The sequence below is a fragment of the Solenopsis invicta genome, chromosome 12 (genome assembly GCF_016802725.1).
Source record: "Solenopsis invicta isolate M01_SB chromosome 12, UNIL_Sinv_3.0, whole genome shotgun sequence".
In the NCBI taxonomy this organism is placed as follows: domain Eukaryota; kingdom Metazoa; phylum Arthropoda; class Insecta; order Hymenoptera; family Formicidae; genus Solenopsis; species Solenopsis invicta.
The window spans coordinates 10,508,292-10,530,948 of NC_052675.1; the positions used below are offsets into that span (position 1 = coordinate 10,508,292).

The window sequence follows — 22,657 nt, forward strand, 5'->3', positions numbered from 1 at the left end:
AAAATTTAAAGAAGCAGTTAAGAAATGGAGAAGTAGAAAGAAATATTTTAATGGATTAGAAATTTAAAAAATCAGAAAACGAGAATAGACGAGAGTAGAAACTTTGCATTTTTACCCTTTCCCTGGTTTTTATACTAAAAAAGAAATGGTATTATACTACTCTTAAGCTACCGTAATCCTTACATTTAAAAGAACATGAATAGGAGGATAATCCTCTTTGACAATTTCCTTCGGGAATATTCTTAAATAAAACTTTCTACTTATTTTTCTTTTGATAGTAAAAAAGATCGTTTAGAATTTTTTTCAGCGTTAGACATTACAAGGAAGGAGAGAAATAAGTCTTGTGAGAAATTTCTTGCTGATGTAGAAAAAATAGGACAAATTATTTTTAATTACACGAAAAGAAATAGTTTTATTGAAAGATCTAAAAACTTAGCTAGTTATAGAGCTGAAAATAATTTTGTTAAATTATTAAAATAAATCAGTAAAACGTTCAAATTGATTGATAGAATGTCAAAATTTTTTACAACATTAGTTATCATTATACTTGAGCGTTCTACATAACTATTTTTATGGTCCAATAAAATTATTTTTAGATTTGTACTTAACAAATTTTTTTTTTATTTTAGTAAAACCGTACTTTTATGTAAATTTTATAATATACATAGTAAATGATTTTTTATTATTCTGGCTATACATAGAATATTGTCAATGATTAAATATAAATGTTCAAGATATTGTATATTAAAAAAAATGATCGAACGATAAACAATGCATTTTAAAATATATTGTTAAAAGTTTTAAAGTGATTCAATGGTTTTAAAAAAATCGTGATCATTAAATAAAAAAATGTAATCTTGAGAAAAACATGTTTAAAATTTTAAGTTCAACTTTTTGATAAGAATTAATTTTAGTATGTACCTTGGTCTGCTATTCCAAGATCATAATGAATCTTCAGACAGCTTTTTCAGTCACTTTCTTGACTTCGACGAATTTGTGTGAACTCGCATCGCGCTCGGTATCTAGTGGTCATATCTTGTTTAATCAGTTTTATATTAAAGTTTTTGCAAAGTTTAATTCTATTTAATGCAATATTAATATTTAAAATGTTTATATTTTTCAACGAATTAAAAAATTTATCATTGAATATATAAATGGCAATATAATAGTGATTTTAACAATTTAAAAAAGAATGAAGTTCGTGGAAGAACATTTCAAACAAGAGTCATTGAATTTTGTTATTATTTTGATTGAAAATCATCGTCTCCTTTTTCTCTGAGTGAATAAGAGGGACAGAGAAAGAGGGCGGTGGGGGAGAGGAGAGGAGAAGAAAAAGAGAGAGACATTCCGCAAGAGGATTACAAAGGTCTGCGCAGGTAAAAACATTCTAGTTTGTGTCGTTTTGCTTGCACCTGAAGGGTTTCCAGAGAAATTCGACAACTCATTTTTTTCTCAAATCAAATAAAAGCTCGAGAAATATATTCTTCATGTATTCACTCTTCAATATTGAAACCGAAATTTTTAACGAGAGTTCATAATTGTCTTCGTCGCATCGTGCACAAAAAATATCTAATGCAAATAAAATGAAAGTGGTTGGACGGGGAAATACGGTGGATAAGCAGGACAATAAAGATATTATGCTATCGTTCTCCCCATAATCGTGCAGGTAATTGCACTTGTTCCTCGCGATTCGATGCGGGGAGCTTTTTCAGCCGATTATAAAAAGCGGATGAAGAAAAAACGGCACTTGACACTCTCCCTCCACGAACAAGGCCGTGAATAATGGGAGCGATGCGAGAAAAAAACTCCCCTTCCCTCAACAGGTTGATACCTATTACAGAAGTGGCTGGTAATACGAGCCCGATCGCGTTCATAAAAAAAATTAAAACCCCCCCTTCACATTCAACAGGTTGCACTCCTTCGGCGAGGGGCCGGCATTTTCGGAGTTCACCCTTCCGTCACTTTAAATCCGTCGCATATGTGTGTGCGTGTGTATGTAATATACGATTCTATCTACGTTCCATTGATTTAACGCAAATCATTAAGTTGTATTTCTATCTATGTTATAATCAATGTTATTGTAATCAGTGTAAAAAGAAAAATTAATGTAATACGTGATGACGCAATTATAATATGAAATAATAATATGATAGAAGATAATTATGGAATCGGAAGATATTTTACCATCTGTTTTTAATTAGATTTTAAAATAGAATTTGTTATCTTGAAGATTTAATAATGGATGTAAAATTGATTGTATATGTTATAAAAGAAAAGATTAATTACAATATAATTGGAAATAAATGACAAAATATCTTCCCGATGGTAGCGCGTGTGATATGTAAGACGTTTTTGAGATATCTTTCAAGCGTCTAAAGCCTAAGACGTCGCGTGTGTGGGATACCTTATTCTATATGTTTTTTTACAGGTGCACAAAATTGCCGAGCCACAGGGTGTTCTTAAAGTCTCACTTCATTTATTTCGGAAACGGTTAAAAATTATGAAAAACCGCAAAATACGTGTTTCAAGGAGCTACTCATTTAAGGGAATTGGAAAGGTCGGTGCGCCCTCAAGGGGTGCTTAAGATAGATCGATCGTTCGCTTCAAATGGAAAGGATTTTCGTGATTAATTATCCGTCCTTTTATGTTTTTTCACAAACTAATTTTTCATGATGCGAATGTTGTAATGCATGACTTATTCTGAATATGAAATTCAGGTTTTATTCTATTCTGTTCTCCTTTCTGGTTTTTTTACTTATAACAATAGATATATTTTTGGCATTCATTGAAAGTTCGTGTTAAATGCACATTTATATATTATATTGTACAATGCAACATCATCCATAGCATTAGAATCTTTTGAAACACTAAATCATGTATGAAGCGTTGCCTCTCTCTTCGAGAGGTATTTATTCAGTGTTCCCAAAATGGCATTTTTTATCGTTATTGTTATTAAATGTTAACAAGGTTAAAATGATACCTGGAGAACACTCGTAATGGAATCTAATTGTACATATGATATTTTAGGCAAAGAAAAATAGTTTTCTACGTACAATCTTTTTTTTGCTTAAAAATGAATAGATTGCTCGGCAAATTGACAAAGGTACGATACTTAAGGTGAATATAAAAAGCTTTCTAAGTCGTGTATAAGTGTAAATGCGTTCAGCAGAAAAAGTTGTTTTACAATTGTTATAAAATTCTTTAATATGATTAATTTTATATATTCAGATTTAGCAGGAATTGAGATAGAGGACAAGAACCAGTCGTATTAAAAAACTTTACAACAATTGCAAAACTGCTGTAACATATAGACATCCGAAGGTCTAGCTTATAGCAACAGTGGTTGTCGTGTGCGGAGCTGCCAAACTGACAGGACGTATTTTCTGGGCGTCCGATTGCGAACCGAGTTTTGTAATTGTTAGTTGCTCCCTATTAAAGTCGGTGTTCTTTTAAAACGAAAAGTATTTTCTTCTCACGTGCGAGTGTTGCGAGCACGCGTTTTCGTTTGGAAACTCTGAGTACGAGTGCGAGCGTATGTGTGCAAGTGGGTAACAATATTATAAGGAAAAATATTTAAAAAATTGTTATAAAAATATTATAAAAATTTTACGAATTGCGTTCTTATTTGCCACAATTTATTGTGTAATAAGAAAATAAAAAGAGAAGGTACGGAACTTACTCTGCGTGTCAGGTGAGGAAAAACTGAAAAACGATTTATTATATCTTGTTTTTTTCTGTCTAATTTTACTGATCGTTTTTTAAGGACCTTTTTTTTAAGGACGTTGGCGCGTGGTGAGCGCGTGCCGTATCTCATCCCTCGCTTACCTTCCGGCAAGGGAAACTTTACTGGCTCGCGGTTCCGTATTCTCTCCCCATCTCCCTCATCCATCCGAATGATCCCCCACGTACGTATGTGAGAGTCCATGCTACTCTATAAATAGAATAAGGCAGTGCACAGCTGAGGCGGAAAAGCGGAAATTTCTCGTTCTCTCTCTCTCTCTTTCTATCTTTTTTCTTTTTTCTTCTTTTTTCTCGGCGCGTGCCTTCGTTAACGTCGTATCGTATGTCTCGGTACTCCACAGACGGCGAAATAGAAGCTGAAGCTGTAGAAGCGAAGAGGGGTTGCGGAAGAAATGGGGCGGCGACGAGAGACGATGCGCATTATAAAAGGAAAAAAATCCCCTGCTAGGGTCACTTTGGGTTAGAATTAACGTGTGCGTTTGGTCACCTTGTGACCCGTCCCTTTTCCTCGTCCTCCCTTCGCGTCCTTCTTCTCCGCGAGGGTCCGCAGGGAGCGAGTGCAATGATCTCCGCTTCGCCCTTGAAAAACCAAATCGCCCCTCGGAAGCCGATACAAAAAAATCTATAAATGAGAACGATCGAACGTGGCGTTCCGTGAAGCTGCGGATCCGATTATACGAGGGACATGCGAGCGGTCAGAAAAATGTTGGGACGTCGCGTGAGATTGCTGTTTTCGCCAAGATCGAAGAAGATATCATGCGTTTGCTATGTGCAAGGCGCGAAACTCGTGCGTTCACAATTAAAGGTCTTACATTATTAAAACTTACATATGAATTTAATTTTTTATTTATACACTCAAGTCCATGGTACGCACGTAACTTGATGAGTTGGCTGAAATGAGAATGTGCGAGCTGTGATTCGCATACTGCGTTTCACGTAGAATAGCCTTGAGAAGTGTAAAAATAAACAGAGATGTGAATAAGTGCAAAATGTATGCGAAAGGAAAATAGAGAGGGGGTGTAAGAGCAGAGAGACGAGCGTCAAAGAGATCGATACGCTTCGTTATTAACCCTCCGCGATCAGCACTATCGCGCACGTTTCGCAGGGGTGGCGACGAGAACGCAGGGGAGGAGATTAAACGGTGAAATTTTCTGTGGGGTCGGAAATGTGATTTTCCCCGGTTTTCTCATCGTTTTTCGCGTACACGCGGTCTCGAACGGCTGCAACCGGTCGTTTTCTCGAAAAATCTCTTCTTCCCGGTCAACGTCCATTGGGATTGGGATGGACAATGGTCGCGTATGTGTCGACCTATAAATCTCGTATTGTCCGATCGCCAATGTTTAGTCGTCCGCATATTAACCCTGGGGGTGAGAAGGTCATGCACCCGGTCATTGTTCAATGGCTGACCCCTCTCAACAGCGTGAACCCCAATTTCTTATTTATCAGGTTACGTTCGATCCGTTCACGGCTGATCTCAGATGGCACGTTACAAAATGTGAGAAATTCGCTACTCGTTGCCCAAATAAATTTATATAGGCGATATATATTAAAACTTTATAAAAAAAGAAGAACATTGTTCGTGCAATCTTTGTTTAATAATCTTGGGGTTCAATATCTGCGTATTATTATTTTTAACCGGTAAAGAGAATTGTATCACGTTTGTAATATTCTATCGTATTGATAGACAGTAGTGGTAGATGTTACAGCTGCCCGTTCAGCGATCAATGTATTTTGGTCGATACACAAAGAAAACCAAAAACAGAAAAAAAAAACAGAAAAAACTGATTGCTAGATTGAGTGTGCGTTTATTGCTGCTCTACGGCTCAAGTTTTCTAGGAACGTACATTCGTCAAGTGAAAAAATGAAAAGGAGTAACAAAATAAAATAAAATCACAAAAAAGTGCAGTAAAAGTTACAAAAAAAAAAAAAAATAAGAAAAAAGGATTACGAGAAAGAGGATAAGAAAAGAGAAAGTTTACGATGAAATGAAATGAGGTAAGAAAGATATACAATGCTAAGAAAAAAATAAAACGGAAGAATGAAAAAGAAAGGTGAGAAGAGCTATATGGTTCAACTAAATAGGCTGTCTCGTGTTCTGTAGATGGCAGAAGAGATTCCACCTGAAAGAGTTTAGCGAAGCAAATTCTTTGGGGATAGGAATACGAGTTCTATGAAGATGAAGCTACGTCTACGCTACGAAGGAACGCTACTAAATGGAACAGAGAAAGAGAGAGAAGAAGAAAGAAACTAAGAGAGAGAGAGAGGAAGGAAAGGGACAAAATGATGAATGAACTACGAATCTCTAAAATCGAGATTTGAAATTTGGACATTGACTTGAACTTTGAAAGATCGGGGCACGAGTTGAACGTAATTATTCTTATAATAATAAAAAAAAAGAAAATAAAAACATTCATTGAATTTACGAGTAAACAGACAGAGTGCCAGCTGTGTGTATGAAATTAATTTAAGAGTCATTTTCTATTGAGTCACGCAAGGTGCACGCGTTCAATGTAGAACTTTTTTTATAAACCTGTTGCATCCAACGCGTGCCATCGCGACTCACGACATCCCGGCTCTCTTTTTTTTCTCTCGTTTTTTTCTCTCGAATTCTTGTTGATCTCGTAGGGTTCATTTCACCCGTGCTCCCGCTAGCTGTCAGTGTGTACGTTTAATATATATGTACAGGGTCAGAAACTGCACGCTCGCAGGAAAAGCGCAGAGGAATCGAGAGACGAGGGAGTGAAGAGAGAATGCACCCCCCTCTTCACCCTCCCCCCATTCTTTTTCATATAAAAAGCCGGCTGTGGAGAAAAGGCTGTGAATTCAGTAAAGTGAGGAAGGTCAAAAGAAAATGCATGGAATTGTGGACGAAAAAGATCACAGTTGAACGTGCTTAAAAATCGACAGCCCTTCGATCCACTCTCTCAGCAAGAATGGCGAATTTAGTAGGATAATAAGGACAGAGTGAAGAAAGAGGAATGGGAGGGGAGCGAGGGCCTGCAGCAAGAAAATTTCAGAGAAAATTTCTAAGCTACAGTTGAACTGATTATACAAAATTGGCATTTAGCTGAAATTACAAACATTATCTTTTTGCGCCTTTTTGTATACACACTGCAATTTTTCATCTATTATTTCAATGAGATGGCTCTAAAAAATAAACCTCAAAGTTGGAAAATTTAACATTAATATTACGTTAAATATGAAAATACAAAAATATTTTATATGCAATATTATTTTCTATTTTGGTAGACTATAAGTATTCATGTACTAAGTGATTGTGTGCTTTCATTATTAAGAGATATAATGTCATTTAAATTTCTCTTTTTTTCTCTCTCTCTTTCTCTTTCTTTCAAGATAAGGCATCAAACAAATGTCGAACATCGGATGTTTCATTCTTCTTGGATATAACGAGCCCTTATTAAAGCGACTAAATTCTACTATAATCTCCTTTAGGAAGGGGCGACGCAGCAAGATTGGTCAGGACGTTAAAAATTCGTCCTGAAAAACGCACTCTAATTCACCACGATGTTAGTGGATGAATAAGTGTGGGTCATCGTGAGTGTGGGTCAGCTGTCAGAGATGTTTGTCGTTAGAGGGGCACCATTTGCGAGCTGCAGCCTGCAGCCGATGGAGCCGGTCGCCGGTTGTAGCTGACCGTGCCAAAAACATCAGTGGGCTATCGCTTTCTGACTTTGGTGAAAATTTTCGTCACAACGCTGGCAAACTGATTCAAATCAAGAATTTAGAGCGCTTCTCCTCTCAACACGTGCTTCCGACAAGACGTGTGAGCGTCTTAAATTATGTATTTACAATGACAGAAATTTAAAAAAGATAAATAAATAATTTTTTCAGATAGCTCAAATTATATTTAAAAAAATAAAATAGATTTATGTAAACCGCTTATTAAGTAACGTTTAATGTTCAAATGGCAGTTTAACGATTATTTCAGGACCTAAATGTGTGTGAAGCACATTTTCTAAAAATTATTTATTTAAAACCTTCTAGTTATTAACTTATTTTAGGTTTTTTATAATTTTATTTTACAAACTAAAAATTTATGTTTCTAAGGTAAGAGAAAAATCCTTTTCAAAAAATACGCTTGACGTATTTACCTGAGCCTAGAAAAGGGTGGAACTATAATATAACAGCTGTACCTCTTTAGACGCAGCAGATTTCACATATGCAGAAAAACATTCTTTATTGTCAGTCCACAACCGACACAAGTATATTGCTTCCCTATTCATTAACGAAAAATGCCACTGATCGCATTGGTACTTTTTGCCAAAAGTAATCATTATTATCATTTATTGTTTCTTTTTATCTTTTGTAAAAATCGTTAATTTTTCCGTTTATAATGGTAACGATAACATATACTCTTTTAAAATTAATAATGAGTATTTCTCTATAAATAATTCTCTATAATTTGTAATTATTATATTATTTTGGTTTTAAAATATCATATGCAACATTATATTTTAATAACTTTTTATAAAAAAATTCTAATTTTTGTAATTTTATCATATTTATTATACATAATATTTTAACTTTTTTTCTGTAATATTATAACAATTATAATTACCCTATAATTACGGTAAATTATAATAAAAAAATGTTTAAAAATAATGAATTGTTTTAATATCTCGTCTTATTTGAATTAATCTCTATTACTTTATTCGAAGCAAAGAAAAAAACAATATAGTGGCACATCGAAAAACGTTTTTACAAACATTGACCTATTGAATCACTTAATTATTTTGTCGGTGCAATTAGACTAGAATTTCTTCCAGAAAAATTACAGTACGGAAAAAGTACATACAGATTCAAAGTCTAACATTGATAAATAGAAAAAAAGTAAAACCGGTTTTTTCACGCATCATCAACCCTTCGTTCCGCTACAGTTTTGTATGTGACCTTGTTAATCAAAAAAAGAGCAAAAACTGACAAAAAGATTTATTCGCAACTCGTAAATTTTGTTAAGTGCTCCAGTTTCGCTAATTTTTTACGAGCGAGATAAATGTGATCACATTAAGGTTTAAAAGACAAATATTTGTCTTGCACCGACATAAAGCCCTGCTGTTTCTACGACTACTACCATACTAGAGTTCGGTCCAAGATTTTGAACAGAGAAAGAATTGATGAATCACATTAGTTAATTGGCCAAATTGTTCAATTGTTAGTTGCTATTGGTTAATTCACTCGCTCTCTCAGATCTCCAACCGATTTGTAGCATGGCAACAGAGAAGCTCAAGAGAGTTTAATTACCGAATCTGTAACTTTACACGCAAATAAAAAACACAAGAAAAAGGAACTGCGTCTAACAATATATTTTTTAAAAATTCAAAACCGTTTCCCTAAAATTTATAGAAAACTTAGTTTTAAAAAATTTATTATTTAATCAATATTAGATTAATAAATAATAAAACAATTATTTTCTCCGAAAGTTATACATTGTAAATATCGTAATTATTTACTCACAATTTACGATCATTTTAATATAATAATAATAATTGTATTTTTATTATTATTTTAAGAAACAATAATACCAGAGCATAACAAATGCAGATAAAATAATTTTGTGTAATTTTCAAAGAAAACGGATATAACGGATATAACGGATATTTCATCATCATTACATAAAAAACTAGAAACCGTAAAAAGGTTTTTTGTTTAGTTAAAAAAAATAAACTTCAGAAATACGAGGTTAAAAGTCATGGTTATCCCTTCTAAAATTTCGCTTCTAACGTGAAAAAAAGGAAATAAAGTGATCATGGTCTGTTGAAAAAAAATGACATTTCTTACAATTGTCATGTAAATTATGATTTTAAATGTGTTGCCAGAACAATAAATTTTATTTTTGATGAGCAAAACATATCAAAAGGAAAGGTTTTAACGGAGTATGACTGTCATCATTTATTCAACTTTCTCACATAACAAAAGAAGGATAAAAAATTGTATTGTCTGACCTGTGTGGTCTTTCAAAGTATATAAATGTATTAATCCAATTAAAAATATTTTTAAATAATTTTTTCATTAAATAATTTAAAATAATGTATATTTCCTAAAAAGAATATAAAAAATTAGCTCATTAAAGCCCACGGACAGACCGGCAAAATTAGTTAAAAAATAACAATTGGAATTAAAACTAAAGCATAAAAAAAGCACATTGTAAAAATCAATTTTGTAACTGATTGATGCTTACAAGTGCTGTGAACGCTATAAAACGAGAACAATTTAAAAAACATATTTGTTTCTTTAGTAATGTTTTTATGTTCCGGTTCTATTTCTAATTGTTATTTTTTGGGTAATCTTGCTGGTGTAACTGTGGGCTTTAACGGGTTAATATATTATATTGATGGTGTCAGAAAACGGGCCATTTAGCTAATAGGTATTTATTTCGATAACGCGCATTTTATATTTTGTATGTCATTGTTTGTCAATTTTTATTTCTTTAATTGCTTTATTTATACAGCGCAGGCATATTGCATGTGTAGATTCTAGTATTCCTATTTTAGAAAAAGCTTCTGTTTTAAAATATCACGTTTTAATAGGAGTTTCTGTCTTCTTTTCAGTATTGGGGAAAGGGTGCGAGCTGTCTACATAGAAAGAAAACAGACTGCTCACGCCGAAAAAAGACTCTTCGAATAATAGAGCTGTACATCGTGAATTTTGCTTCTTTAAAATAAAAGCAAATTAATTGAGAGCAAGTTACAAAATTTGTCTGATAAGATATATTATTGCTTGACAAGATATATTGTATTAACCTTTCAATTTTATGTAAGTCGTTAGCTTTTTTGATCAGGGTTGAGTAGTAACTAATTAAATACTTATAAATTAAATAATTAAATAATAAAATTAAAACGTTAATAACTTTTAACTTAACTTAGTTAATTTTTAAATAGTTAATTTTTAACTTTAACTAGTAATTTTTAAAATCTTAACTTATTAATTTTTTTTATTTGTTAAAGATTTCCCCTGCATGTAAAAGAAAAAATACATTCCCATAAAAAAAACATTATTTTTTTATTATTTCATACAAGTTTAATTTATAAACAAAATATCAAATTTATTTAATAATTCATATCGTAATTGTTTTGTTATTTATACTAATCTAATTTTTAAAAATTACGACATTTTAATTTAATTAATATAAATAATGTTTTTTTCAAAATTAATTTTTAATTAAATTTAAAATAATCTCAATGCAATTTTTAACCGAGTTAGTTTTTTATTCATACAATTTTTAACTGAATTAATTTTATAAGCCATTGGTTTTAACTTATAATTTATAATTAGAAAAAAATATTAGCTTAGTTAACCATAATCTTAAAATTTTTAATGTAAAAATATTATTTTAATGCAAAAAATACTGTACATATATACACGTATTATTTTCGTAGAATAAATAAAATATACACTAATAATTTGCTACATATAAGTTTACGTATTTTTTAAATTTATGTTGTAACTTTTTGATTAGTTAAATATGTTTATACAAAATATATATAATTTTTTTAATAACTTTAAAATAAAAAAACATTCATTTTTTAAAAATAATTTATACAGCAAAGTTTCTTCTTGTGTAAATTCTATTGAAAACTAATATATAATAGTTAAAAAATAAATAAATATTAAATAATGTGTATATTAATTGTAATTACCTAATAATTTTTGGTACAATAAACATCCTTAATTTATATCCTTTAAGTCAGTTTACGTAATACTTTCAAAAGTTTTATTGCTACCGTTCGACAATATTCATTTTTTTATTCATCGCTACATCAAAATTTTTTATTTGCTAAAATTTCCGGCGTTTTTTTTTTAGTTCAGTCGTTTAAAATAGCGAGAAAAAATCGTACGGTACAAATGCCATATTTATGGGAAGGGTAAGCTAGTAGGCGTGATAACTATAACAGTACCGTGTGTGGAGCGATCATAACGGGTTTGCATCCCTTCAATAGGCAGACACTTTTTTGTTAAAGGTACTTAAGCTTGTAGTGGGAATAACTGTGAAAACTTGCTATTGGATAGATGATGCAGGAGAGAGGGTAGCCGCCCTATGACAAGACCAAATGTTGGGACCTAGAGCAAGCTTAGTGTTGCTATAGTCACAGTTCGATTCGGTTATCGCTCGCCCGAGTTTTCTTGTGTACATTGATACATGTCAGGAATTCCTAGTTCCGGATCGTTCTCGATTCAGATCGTTCAATTTTCTATTCATGATAATTCGAGTATCTTCATTATTGCATTATCTGCGAAACCGATTCAGCATCTACTCCGATTGATATCGAGACTTTCCGCATAGTTGAAAACTTATAATTTTAGATTTATCAAAATTATAGTTTTGTACAGACATTAAATTAATAAAAATCGGAATATTTGAGTCTTCATTTCGGACATCTTTAAAATAGGGCGATACGGTGATGCGTAGCATCGTGGCTTTAATAAAGTTAAACGAGAACAGTATTGTTTATCCAAAGTGTGTAGTGCATAATATATAAGTGCTAAATTTTTATTTGGAGGCGAGTAATTTTTTTCATAAAAAAAAATTACATTTGGCAGCATCTAGGAAAAACGAAGATCATTACTAACAAATTTGGAACGTGTATTAGAACAGGGTAAACATTATTTTATTTTGATTAAATTTTTTTAAAGAGTTAAATAGAGATTTGCAGACGTTTCTTATAAATTAAATTCTTTAATGTATTTTTTTTTATAGATTAAATTCTTTATAAATTTGAAAAAAAAATTGCAGAGTTTGATATTGCTTCACAGTTAATCAAGAAATTAATTATTTACTTATATTAATTCTATTTAATGAACACTTAAGAAAAAGTTTGCTCATGAAATCTCTTTTTTCTCACATTTTTTTTTCTTTTTTCATTTAATTGGTTTGTTTGCTCTTATCACATAAAAACGTGCAATAGAGTAATAGATTTCTTTACTATATCGCGATAAATGTTTTACATGCCGAAATATATAAAAATTTTTATTCTTTTATATAAGAAATCCATCATTATAATTTCGATCAATGTCATTTATATTATCTACAAATTGATAACATAGAGAACTTTTATCTAACAGATTCGTGATAACAGATCTATCCAGAGATAACAGATATTTTTTATTTCTTTATTATCTTTATTGTCAATTTACTATTCTACTACTATTACAAATATTAAAACATAATTTGTTTTTTTAGGGATTACTTTTTAGCAATTTGTGAAGTTGTTCACTTTTTCTGTTTTTAAATAAATAAATAAAATTAGCTGATTGTATGAAAGTTTTTGATGTAATGATTACCAATTTAATAATTTTTTAATCACGTTACATTAAGATTAATTTTTCAGCCATTTTTCTTCATGCTTTGCCGCGTTGCCTCTACTCTATTCTATTATGTTTGCCGATTGAAATTTCGAGTATTCGTTACTTTGCTGTTTTCTATTTATTATTATGATCTTGACATACGTCTCGTTTGGAATTTTGAAATACCATTGTTTTGACCTTAAGAATAATGTTATTTGGTCGGAATTTCAAAGCAGAAATACGGTTATCGAAATCATTTAATGTATCGAGAAAAGTTTTCTATTCAGCTTTCATCGATCTTAAAGTTGAAGCACTTACTTGGACTTACTCTTCAAGAAGAAAAATATTTTTTGTTTTATTTTCTATATGAGTCGGAAAATATCAGTTTTTTTCAAATAATAATATTTAAAAGAAAGTATTTTTTAATTTATTTATTTATAAAATCAGAAGGCTTTTATACTCATGGCTCATTATTGCAAAAATCATTGAAATTCTTAGATTTATTTATTTTTTAACTTGAACAGTAATTGTGAGTTACATTAAAAAACAGCATTTCATATCGCAAATTAGTATAAAAATTAGTCTTATTGTATTTTCCCAATATGAGAAACTATTCTTTTTTCATATGCACACACTCACATTACATTCCTAATTACGATAAAAGAGGTCGAAGTTCTATGTTAATATTAAAGCCCGTAAAGTGGAATTATTCTTCTTTTTCTTTTATAAAAACAAAGATTATTTTTTGCATTCAATTGTATTAGTATCCTTGCATTATCGCGACATTTTTTCGCAACACTTTCTCAAAGAAAAAACCTTTATTCAAGTCTTAAATGATTTTTCACGTACATGGAAAGAGGAGCACTTTTCAAAGAGATGTTTTTATTCAGGTTACCGACATACAATATATATCGGACCTAGTTTAAACGAGATTCTTTAACAATTACTTAGTGGGATATCTTTGTTTGTCGGGAGAACCCTACCCATCTGCTCCAGTTAAATAAATGAATCTAAAAAGTATTGCGTGCCTTCATAAAAGAAATACATAAATCTTTTTTTGCTCCATTTAGGAATATGAATTTTTTGGAGGAGAAAGCGAAAATAATTTGCAAAAAATTAATGGATACGCGTTGGAAAAGAAGTATCGCTCCGCTGCTATTCCTTTATGATTATTTAAAAAATATTCAACAGCAATTTAAGCTACAATTTACATTTGAATTTATATTTTAAATATATATTGAAATAAAATAAATCGAATAAAATTAATACAACGTAAAAGATTGAAATAAAAAAATTAAATATGATAACAAAAGTTGTTTTTAAAAAAGAATTTAATTACCTGTTTTACATATTTTTGTTTATAATATTAATATTATATTAATGTTCTTTATTATTAACTTCAATCTTTATAATTATAAGTTTTTTTATTTTCGGTTTTATTCAAATAAGTAAAAAAATGTCAATTAACAGTCAAGACTAGATCTTGATGTCTAATAATCTTTTATATGTAAATCTTAGATACACTTTTAGTTTTTATAAGTTGCTCGCCAAACATGTCATCGACGATTAATACGTGTTTAATATTTTCTAGTTTTTATCTAGCTTCAGTTTATGATAGCATTTTACATCCAACGGTGTCCAATGCGCAATTTATAAAAACTAAAAATATATCAAAGTTTTACACATAAAATAATATTAGGCACCAGTTAGTATACTCTTTTTTTACTTATTTGTGTACAATTAAAGAGTCTAAAAAGTGCTGCAATAAACTATCGCAATTCTGAGATCTACGCCAATGACATTTAAGATGTCATTGCTAAATAAAAAGTAACATTGTTTCTAATATGTATAGGTTAAAGTGTACAATACATGTATATTTATTGTCGCGCTTGTGATAAATAACCTTTCATTCCTGCAGATGCAATATGAATTCTAAAAATGTTAAAACGCGTTAATGTTATGTTATATAATAATTATTAATATTTGTATGTGATTTGTTCGCGAAATTTCTCCTGTGACTTCTTAGTGCCACAATACGTGCTTGAAGAAATATCTTGTTATAAATCCATTATAAACTGTACTTGTGTATTTTGAACAGATCTAATACTCCGAGGATTGTAGTTTTCTGCATGAATATTATTATTTCTAACGTTATTATTTATATATTATTATTTGTAATACTGGGTGATATAAATTATGTAAAGTTTGAGCTTTCCGAAAGTGTCGGAATAGGTCCTAGGTTAAAAGAGATTTCACAAGCATTTGCTACATATCGCGGCGTAAATACATTTGCAAACTTTGTTTCACTCGTTGACTTTATTAATCATTTTGTTAAACAATAACTATATAAATTAAAAATTAAAATTTCAATATTTTCCGTCGCAGTTTCACGCATTTCGTTTAACTATATTTCATTTGTTATAATCTTCGATGCAAAAAAATAATAATCTTAGCCTCTAAGTAATCTCTTTTTCTCTTGTAATATTTGAATGTTTCTTAAAGATCGTCAAAATGAAGAGATGCCATGAAAGTAATGTACAATCTATGGGACCAAATCAACAACAATATAAACAACAAAATCTACGGACTGCTGCCAAGGAGCAACGATGTCCCTTGCTTCCGCAAACCACGCCTGTTTGGGGTGATGGAAACGTGGTGAGTAATCGTGCAACCCCTCTCCAATTGAGCTTTATCTCCCTCTTTCTTACTTTCTCTTCACAATACGCGTACTTTATTCATTCTCTGGACCCTTCCCCTTTTATATTCAACAAAATGTCGGCGTGCAAGTACGATGGAAGTCGTATCGATATTGAGTCTTTGAAGCTCAAGCGTGGAATATTTTTTTCGTACTTGCACCTGCTACGTTACTTATTACTTTTATCTCATTGAATAAATTACATTTTTTTTTACAAACAGGCACAAAAATGTAAATTAAAAAAATTAATTAGCAAATAATTATATTCATGATATAAGATTAAGTTTATTGCATTTTTTTCGATTACTTATGTATCTTTTTTATAGAAAAAATTTTTCAACAAATTTTTTGGTAACATAATTTTTTGTATTTTATGTAGAGTGAACAGCAGGCAGAAGAAACTAACAACAATATTGATTTTCCGTTTGATCATTCGATTCCAAGCGCATCCGATTCGAGAATTCCAACGTCTGATTCACAGTCCTCGAGGAATAATAGTCCGTCACCTGAATCTAATTTAATGGAAAATATTATTCCAATGAATAATCATCCCAGTGATGCTGTACAGTTACCAAGGATTTGTAAATTATGTCCCCGCATTTCGACAACCAGGTATAATATGTCTAGTATAAATTTTTAGCTACATGTAGAGTTCATTGACCAAGGTTGATCGATTGAGAAAAGATAATGCAAAGAATAAATGATAAATATACAAGTAAAACATGTATCTTTTACATTATTCATGTAATAATATAAAGTATGTTTGTTGTTTTCCAATTTTACCATATTTATAAGCGTTTTGTTAAATTAAAAATAAAATATGTAAATTTTATTTCTCAAAACAAATTATATATGATGATGTCTAATGTGCGTAAGAACATGCAATTTGCCTTTTCTAAGTCCAAATTTTATTTCTACTTTTGACCTAAATTAGACCTTTTGAACTTCTACCTTGTGTCTCAAAATGGTAATCATCGAAAAATTTTCCACTTTGATGTTAAAAAGAGATTTCGTTAAGTCTCTTAAAATCTCTTAAAACTTTCCACTAAGATTTATAGTCATTAGATTTCAAAAGAGGTCTAAAGTATTGAAGTGGGCATAGAAGGTCTAATTGAAGTTGAAAGTAGAAGTAAAATTTCGACTCGGTCCCAGTCAAATAATCTGTTGTTATTTAAATTGTACATTTTCAGAAATGAATACATCAATCACGTAGTCACTCATTGCGTAACCACAAGAAGTTCACACGTCGAAAACGACTTTTTGAACGAACCCCCCGTTGAAGACAAGGAGGAAGATTCTAGTTCTAACGAATCACGGAGTAAGGGGAAGAGGAGAAATAAAGTTTCTAAACCGAAGATCTGTCCTAAACATGGCTGCGGTTTTATAGCGCAGATAAAATCGGCATTGTGGATCCATCTGCGTGAACACTTTTTCGTGCACGAAGACTGTTCCGGCTTTGTATGCCCTTATTGTCAATTCGCTACCACTTTCAAGCATCACATGACATTCCACTGGTTCAGTGCTCATGATGATTTCAAGGCGTTCGTCTGTGAGGAATGTTCGTATGCGTGCGTGAGTAAATCGATGCTAACTAGTCATAAGAAAACGCACTCGACGGTCTACCAGTACAATTGCGGGAGCTGCTCGTACAAGACCAAATTCTGCAACTCGATTAAGAGGCATTTAAAAGAGAATCTGCATGTACCAGGCGTAGTGCTGAACCCGGACGGCACACCAAATCCATTTGCCACCATCGATGTTTACGGTAGTAAACGTGGGCCCAGACGGAAGCCATACTTCGAACAGAAGAGAGAGCTGACAGAAACCATTGAGGATATGCCGTCAACTTCAGGGTTAACTTCGCCGGTTTCATTGGCCGCGTCAGTTCCGGTATTATCAATTCCGATGTCGCCAGCTCCGATACTACCAATTCCGATTTCGTCAGGTCAGGTATTATCAAGCCCCTCAATTGCAGCGGCTGAGATCACAAACTCGCCGAATTCAAAGATGACGTTAATACCACCGTCAACTCGGATGTTGTCATCAATTCAGAAGTCGCCAGTTCAGATGTCGTTAATCCCAGTTTCATCCTCTTATCCTAATTCTCCAGACACAGCCACTCTGGCCACGTGTAATAGAAGGAACAATGAAGATGAAGCAAATCCGAGTGACCCATACAACATATTGTGTCAACTTGTGTACAAAGAAATTCTGACATGTCAGATGGATGCCGAGGAACGTGGGCGGGTGTACCGCATATTGGGAAACGCCCAAAGGTTTTTTTCGGGTGGCTCAGGACATATCGAACACTTAGCTAGAGCGGCTGCTGTCAATGGAGACTTTTTTAATCACGTGGAGACGATGGAGACCATTGACGAAGAACCCTCGATATCCACGACGCCGGTCTCTGTGCCTCAGCCCCCGGTGTTTAATCAGTCAAATGAACCATTGGATCTTAGTATGTCTGCAATGACGAAAACAGAAGATCATCAACTGCAGTTTCAGCAATCGGTTGCGAGCTCCTCAAGACACAGGAAACGTAAGAATAAAGCGACGAAGCTAAGATATATCATGACAAATGAGGACACGAACCTCAATGAAACACAAACACAAAACGAAACCTATACGGAACCTTCTTTTTCAACTATTGATTTGTCGGTAGAAGCGGCAAGTCAATTTAATCTCCAAAAGCGAAATGAAACTAATGTGACACATAATGCAAAAAGGAGAAAGAAATCATTTATTTGTTATTATTGTCATATTATTTTTGCGAATGAGATTATGTACGCAGTACACATGAGCTTTCATGATACTCAAAACCCACTCATGTGTTCAATATGCTATCAGCAATCTTCAAATATAGTTGCATTCTTTTTACATCTTGTTCATACAAAGCACTAGTGGCCAATGTTAAAATGAATAGCATGTCACATAAATCACGCTTAAAGAGAAGGTAACAACTTCTAGTCAAATAGAATTATAGAAGTATAGATTTCGTTATTAAGAGCATAGGAATAATATCGATGATTTAAAAATATTTCGTAAATCGCTGTAACGTCGCTCTAATTTCGGCGTCGTTAGTCAGGTGAAATGAACAAGTATTGAAACCATCAAACAGTAATAGTTTATCACAAATTTAATTATTACAAATTTGTTATTTTTGTGTGACAATAAACAAAGATGATAAAAAAAGTGTACATAATAAAATATTTACCGAAATTTTGAGACCTGGTTTCAAGCCTGGCAATGACAAAGGAATAAATATAAAGGAGCTGGTATTCCTTTTTTTTTGAGGATATTAAAAAAAAATGTAAAAATTTCGTAAAAAAATTTGTATTAATACGGTTTTCTAAATACGTTTACATTATTTGCACTTCTGTAAAATTGGTCAATTAATTTTCATTATTATTTGTCTTTTCTCAGATTATGTAACTTTTCTTTACGCTCTCTTTTTGCGAAATTTTCTTCTCGTATTTTACGCAGTGTGCGTAAACTGTGTATATTTAGGTAATAAAAGAAAGTGTAATAACAAAACTATAGTTTATTATTAGACAGAATCGAGTTTGTTCTTCCCGGTCTCGTACAATGTTACAATATTTCTCGAATTATTCTCCCAGTTTTTATTTCTCCGTTCTTTGCTTTTTTGCATGACTGCATCTCTTTCTATTGCCGTACTCCAATATGCACTTTCGTATATAGATTTTCAATACTGGCAGTGTATATTGAAACACGGCCTATTTCTTCATAATATCGATTGTCAAAACAAGAGCGTATAAATTATTTATAAATATCGACTTCTCTGAATAGAAAATACAAGGAATTTTTTTAACTTCTAATATTATATCTTTGTATTTCTTTTGATGATTCAATGATTCGAGATAAGATACATATGTATGTATACATGTATATATCTAATAGCTCGATTTGTTTAAGCAATTAATTTTATGCTTTTGTTAAACGTATCGATATTATAATTAATTTCTTTTTTTGCATGTAAATTTTACGTCAGAAAAATCAACATAAGTATAAAGTTATTTTTTTTTACATTTTTCTCTTACACAGACCATTTTATTTTTGCGTTTTGAACTATTCAGGCTTGGCACAGAGATATTATTATAAAATGGCGTCGAGAAATTATATGATATTTATTTATAAAATTTATTGCATTGAGTCATGAAAAAGTTTAAAGAACGAAGTCTAATAAATATATACAATTATAATTAATAATATACATAAATATTGTTATAAAATATACTATATAAGTTATAATTAAATGCGTATACATCTGTGTATCGTAAAATTTCAAACTATTTATTGACAATTCTTTAGAAACTATTGCACATTAGTGTGCAAATTGTACAAATCGGATAAACTTAAATACCGATCAAATTATATCTGTATCGAAATTATGATGCGTTTAGTACATATTGCGTCACATTTTAATTAAATATCTCGCGACACGGGACATGTTGACGAGGACGAACATTCTGCTTGTTAAGGAACCCAACAAAATTTTGTGTGTTGAAGTATATATTGAACATATAACTGCTTTAAACATACCAACGGATTAGATTTTCTTGGAAAAGTTTAAGTTTAAGTTACATGTAATGTAATACCGAGATATATATTAGATTTAGATTAGATGCTACTAGATGAGTATTAAATTAATACTCATTGCATGTCTCCTGGTAAAATAATTCATTGGTATTGGATTTAAATTCAATATTTGATTACGAGTGATGTAGAGATAGGTATACAATGATAAGAGTAACCCATGACATGCAACGTACTGATTCTTTTTTATACTTTGCGAGCATAGAATAATCTAACAATGGAGATATTTGCATATGCTGGTAAATGCATAAAAAAAAGAATTAGAATAATATTTTGTTGTTGAATTTTAACAAAATATTCAAGTTTATTCAATCATATAAACTGTTGCTTTTGCATGTCAAGAGCTGTCTTTATGAGCGAACAAATGAATATTTTCTGAATTTTATAAAGTATTGTTCTCTTTTTTAAATTCACACAGTTTATTTATTCGCTCAATGTATACCATTTTGATATGAATTTTCTATGAGTTATTTTCAAAATTAAACTAGATTCTTAACTTGTTGGTTTATTATACATATATCTACGACATTAATAATAACCGGTTATACTGCTGGTATGCTATTGATTAATGTCATATTGATATAAAATACACTTAGAGATGTTTAAGCAGTTATATGTACTTTAATCACAATGGAAAACTGATCCGATGATAGTACTTGTTATTTAAATGTTAAAATCTTTGACATGATAATCAATATCTTAAAAAAATGTAATGTAGTCGAAAACGAGTAAATTCTAAAGCATTTTTATTCCTTTATACACATACATTTATAAATGCATATACCGAAGTATTAATGATAATATCGATAAAAGTGTAGTATTTAAAATCAAATATCTTTAAATGTAATCGCATTTTTTATACACTTTGTTTGTATGAAGCACTAGTTAATAAAATCTGTGTACAAAAACTGATATCAAAATTATATATCATAATCTTCGGTGTATATGTATAAAGGATTATATTATGTTATTGTGACGCATTTATTTATAAATCTCGAGTTTCGATTTCAATGTATTCTTGCTCATAACTACGAGATTTGCTATAATCTCAGTAAATAAAATATGCATTATACATACAGCAAAAATAATTATTTACAAATTGTATTTTTGTTCTTTAAGACTCTTTTTTTATTATGATTGCAGTAAACAAAATATGCAGTATGTATACAGTAAAAATAATTATTTACAAATTACATTTTTCCACGTATATCTTTTTATTATATCAAAACATATTTTGTTAAAACTTTTCAATAAAAAAAAAGTTTAATATACATTAAAAAATCTTTTCTCGTAAATGTTTTCCTAAAATTTCAATTATCCTCAGTAAACACTTTTACATATTATTTCTAATACTAAACGCACATAATGATGCACTTGTTATTTATGTGATATGCACTTTGATGACTTCAATTTTGAACATTATTGAGAGATAACATAAATTTGACATGTAACTTATACGAATTGTTCTCTTCATGTGAACGATAAAGATAAAAGTTATATGTATAAAAGTTATAAGTTACATATTTTTAGCATTCAAATGTGTAAAGCAAAATGATTATTTTATTTTTTGCTTTAAAGTATAAACGAGAATGTTAACGTATGCCATCAATGATGCAAAAAAATATATATTGTTCTATTAAAGTATAATAGTTCTATTAAAGTATGTAATCTATACATCAAAGATACAATAATACTGTTTGCCAACTAAAATTAATTTTATTATAAAAATATAAAAATAATAAAAAGTACATATTTTTGTTTAAGATAAAATGCTAAAAATGACTTTTTTTAATGAAAATGAATTTGTAATATTAATTATTTGTAATAAGTTCCTCAAACGTTTCCTGTTTAGATTCGAAATGCCGTGCGACTTCTTTAACAACCCTTGGCGAGATTCACGTGCCACGCCGACTGCCATCCACCTTGTGCATCAACGTCAGAAACAATAATACCGGGACAAGATGGGCATTGTAGAAGTTTTCTTCGAAGCGCATTTGCGTCGTGTCATTTAAATGAATAATCCATATTTATTTATATCGGTGTATTTGATAAAGCCGTGCGCTTATGTTAACGTCTTAAGAAAATGCAAAAGTTAATTTTTAATTTTAAAAGATAATATGTTTGCAGTATTTATTTTTATTTTATAAATTGTATAAATTTTACATTTGTTCATGCAATTTTACATTATAATTTTTTAAAATAATAGATTATATATAATATAAAGACAGAAAATAATATTTTAAAAAGCAATAGCAAAGTGTGGTTCCATTATGAACATAGAAATATAGGGACAGAGCATTAGGA

General features: G+C 30.9%; 2 protein-coding genes across 3 annotated transcripts in view; one reads left to right on the forward strand and one right to left on the reverse strand.

Moving 5' to 3' along the window:
* The window catches only part of LOC113004279 (enhancer of rudimentary homolog), a 202,537-nt gene that overhangs the window by 42,608 nt on the left and 137,272 nt on the right, over positions 1-22,657 (reverse strand). The window lies entirely within an intron of this gene.
* On the forward strand, positions 11,706-22,473 carry LOC105199737 (protein hunchback). Of its 2 annotated transcripts, XM_011166951.3 has the most exons (5): positions 11,706-12,356; positions 15,547-15,699; positions 16,119-16,351; positions 16,930-18,278; positions 22,206-22,473. In XM_011166951.3, the coding sequence occupies exons 2-5, from the start codon at positions 15,556-15,558 to the stop codon at positions 22,325-22,327; spliced, it is 1,848 nt and encodes a 615-aa protein (XP_011165253.1). In that variant the 5' UTR covers positions 11,706-12,356; positions 15,547-15,555; the 3' UTR covers positions 22,328-22,473. The 2 variants fall into 2 exon arrangements, with proteins under 2 accessions (XP_011165253.1, XP_011165251.1); XM_011166949.3 differs by lacking the exon at positions 22,206-22,473 and having other exon boundaries at positions 11,712-12,356; positions 16,930-19,274.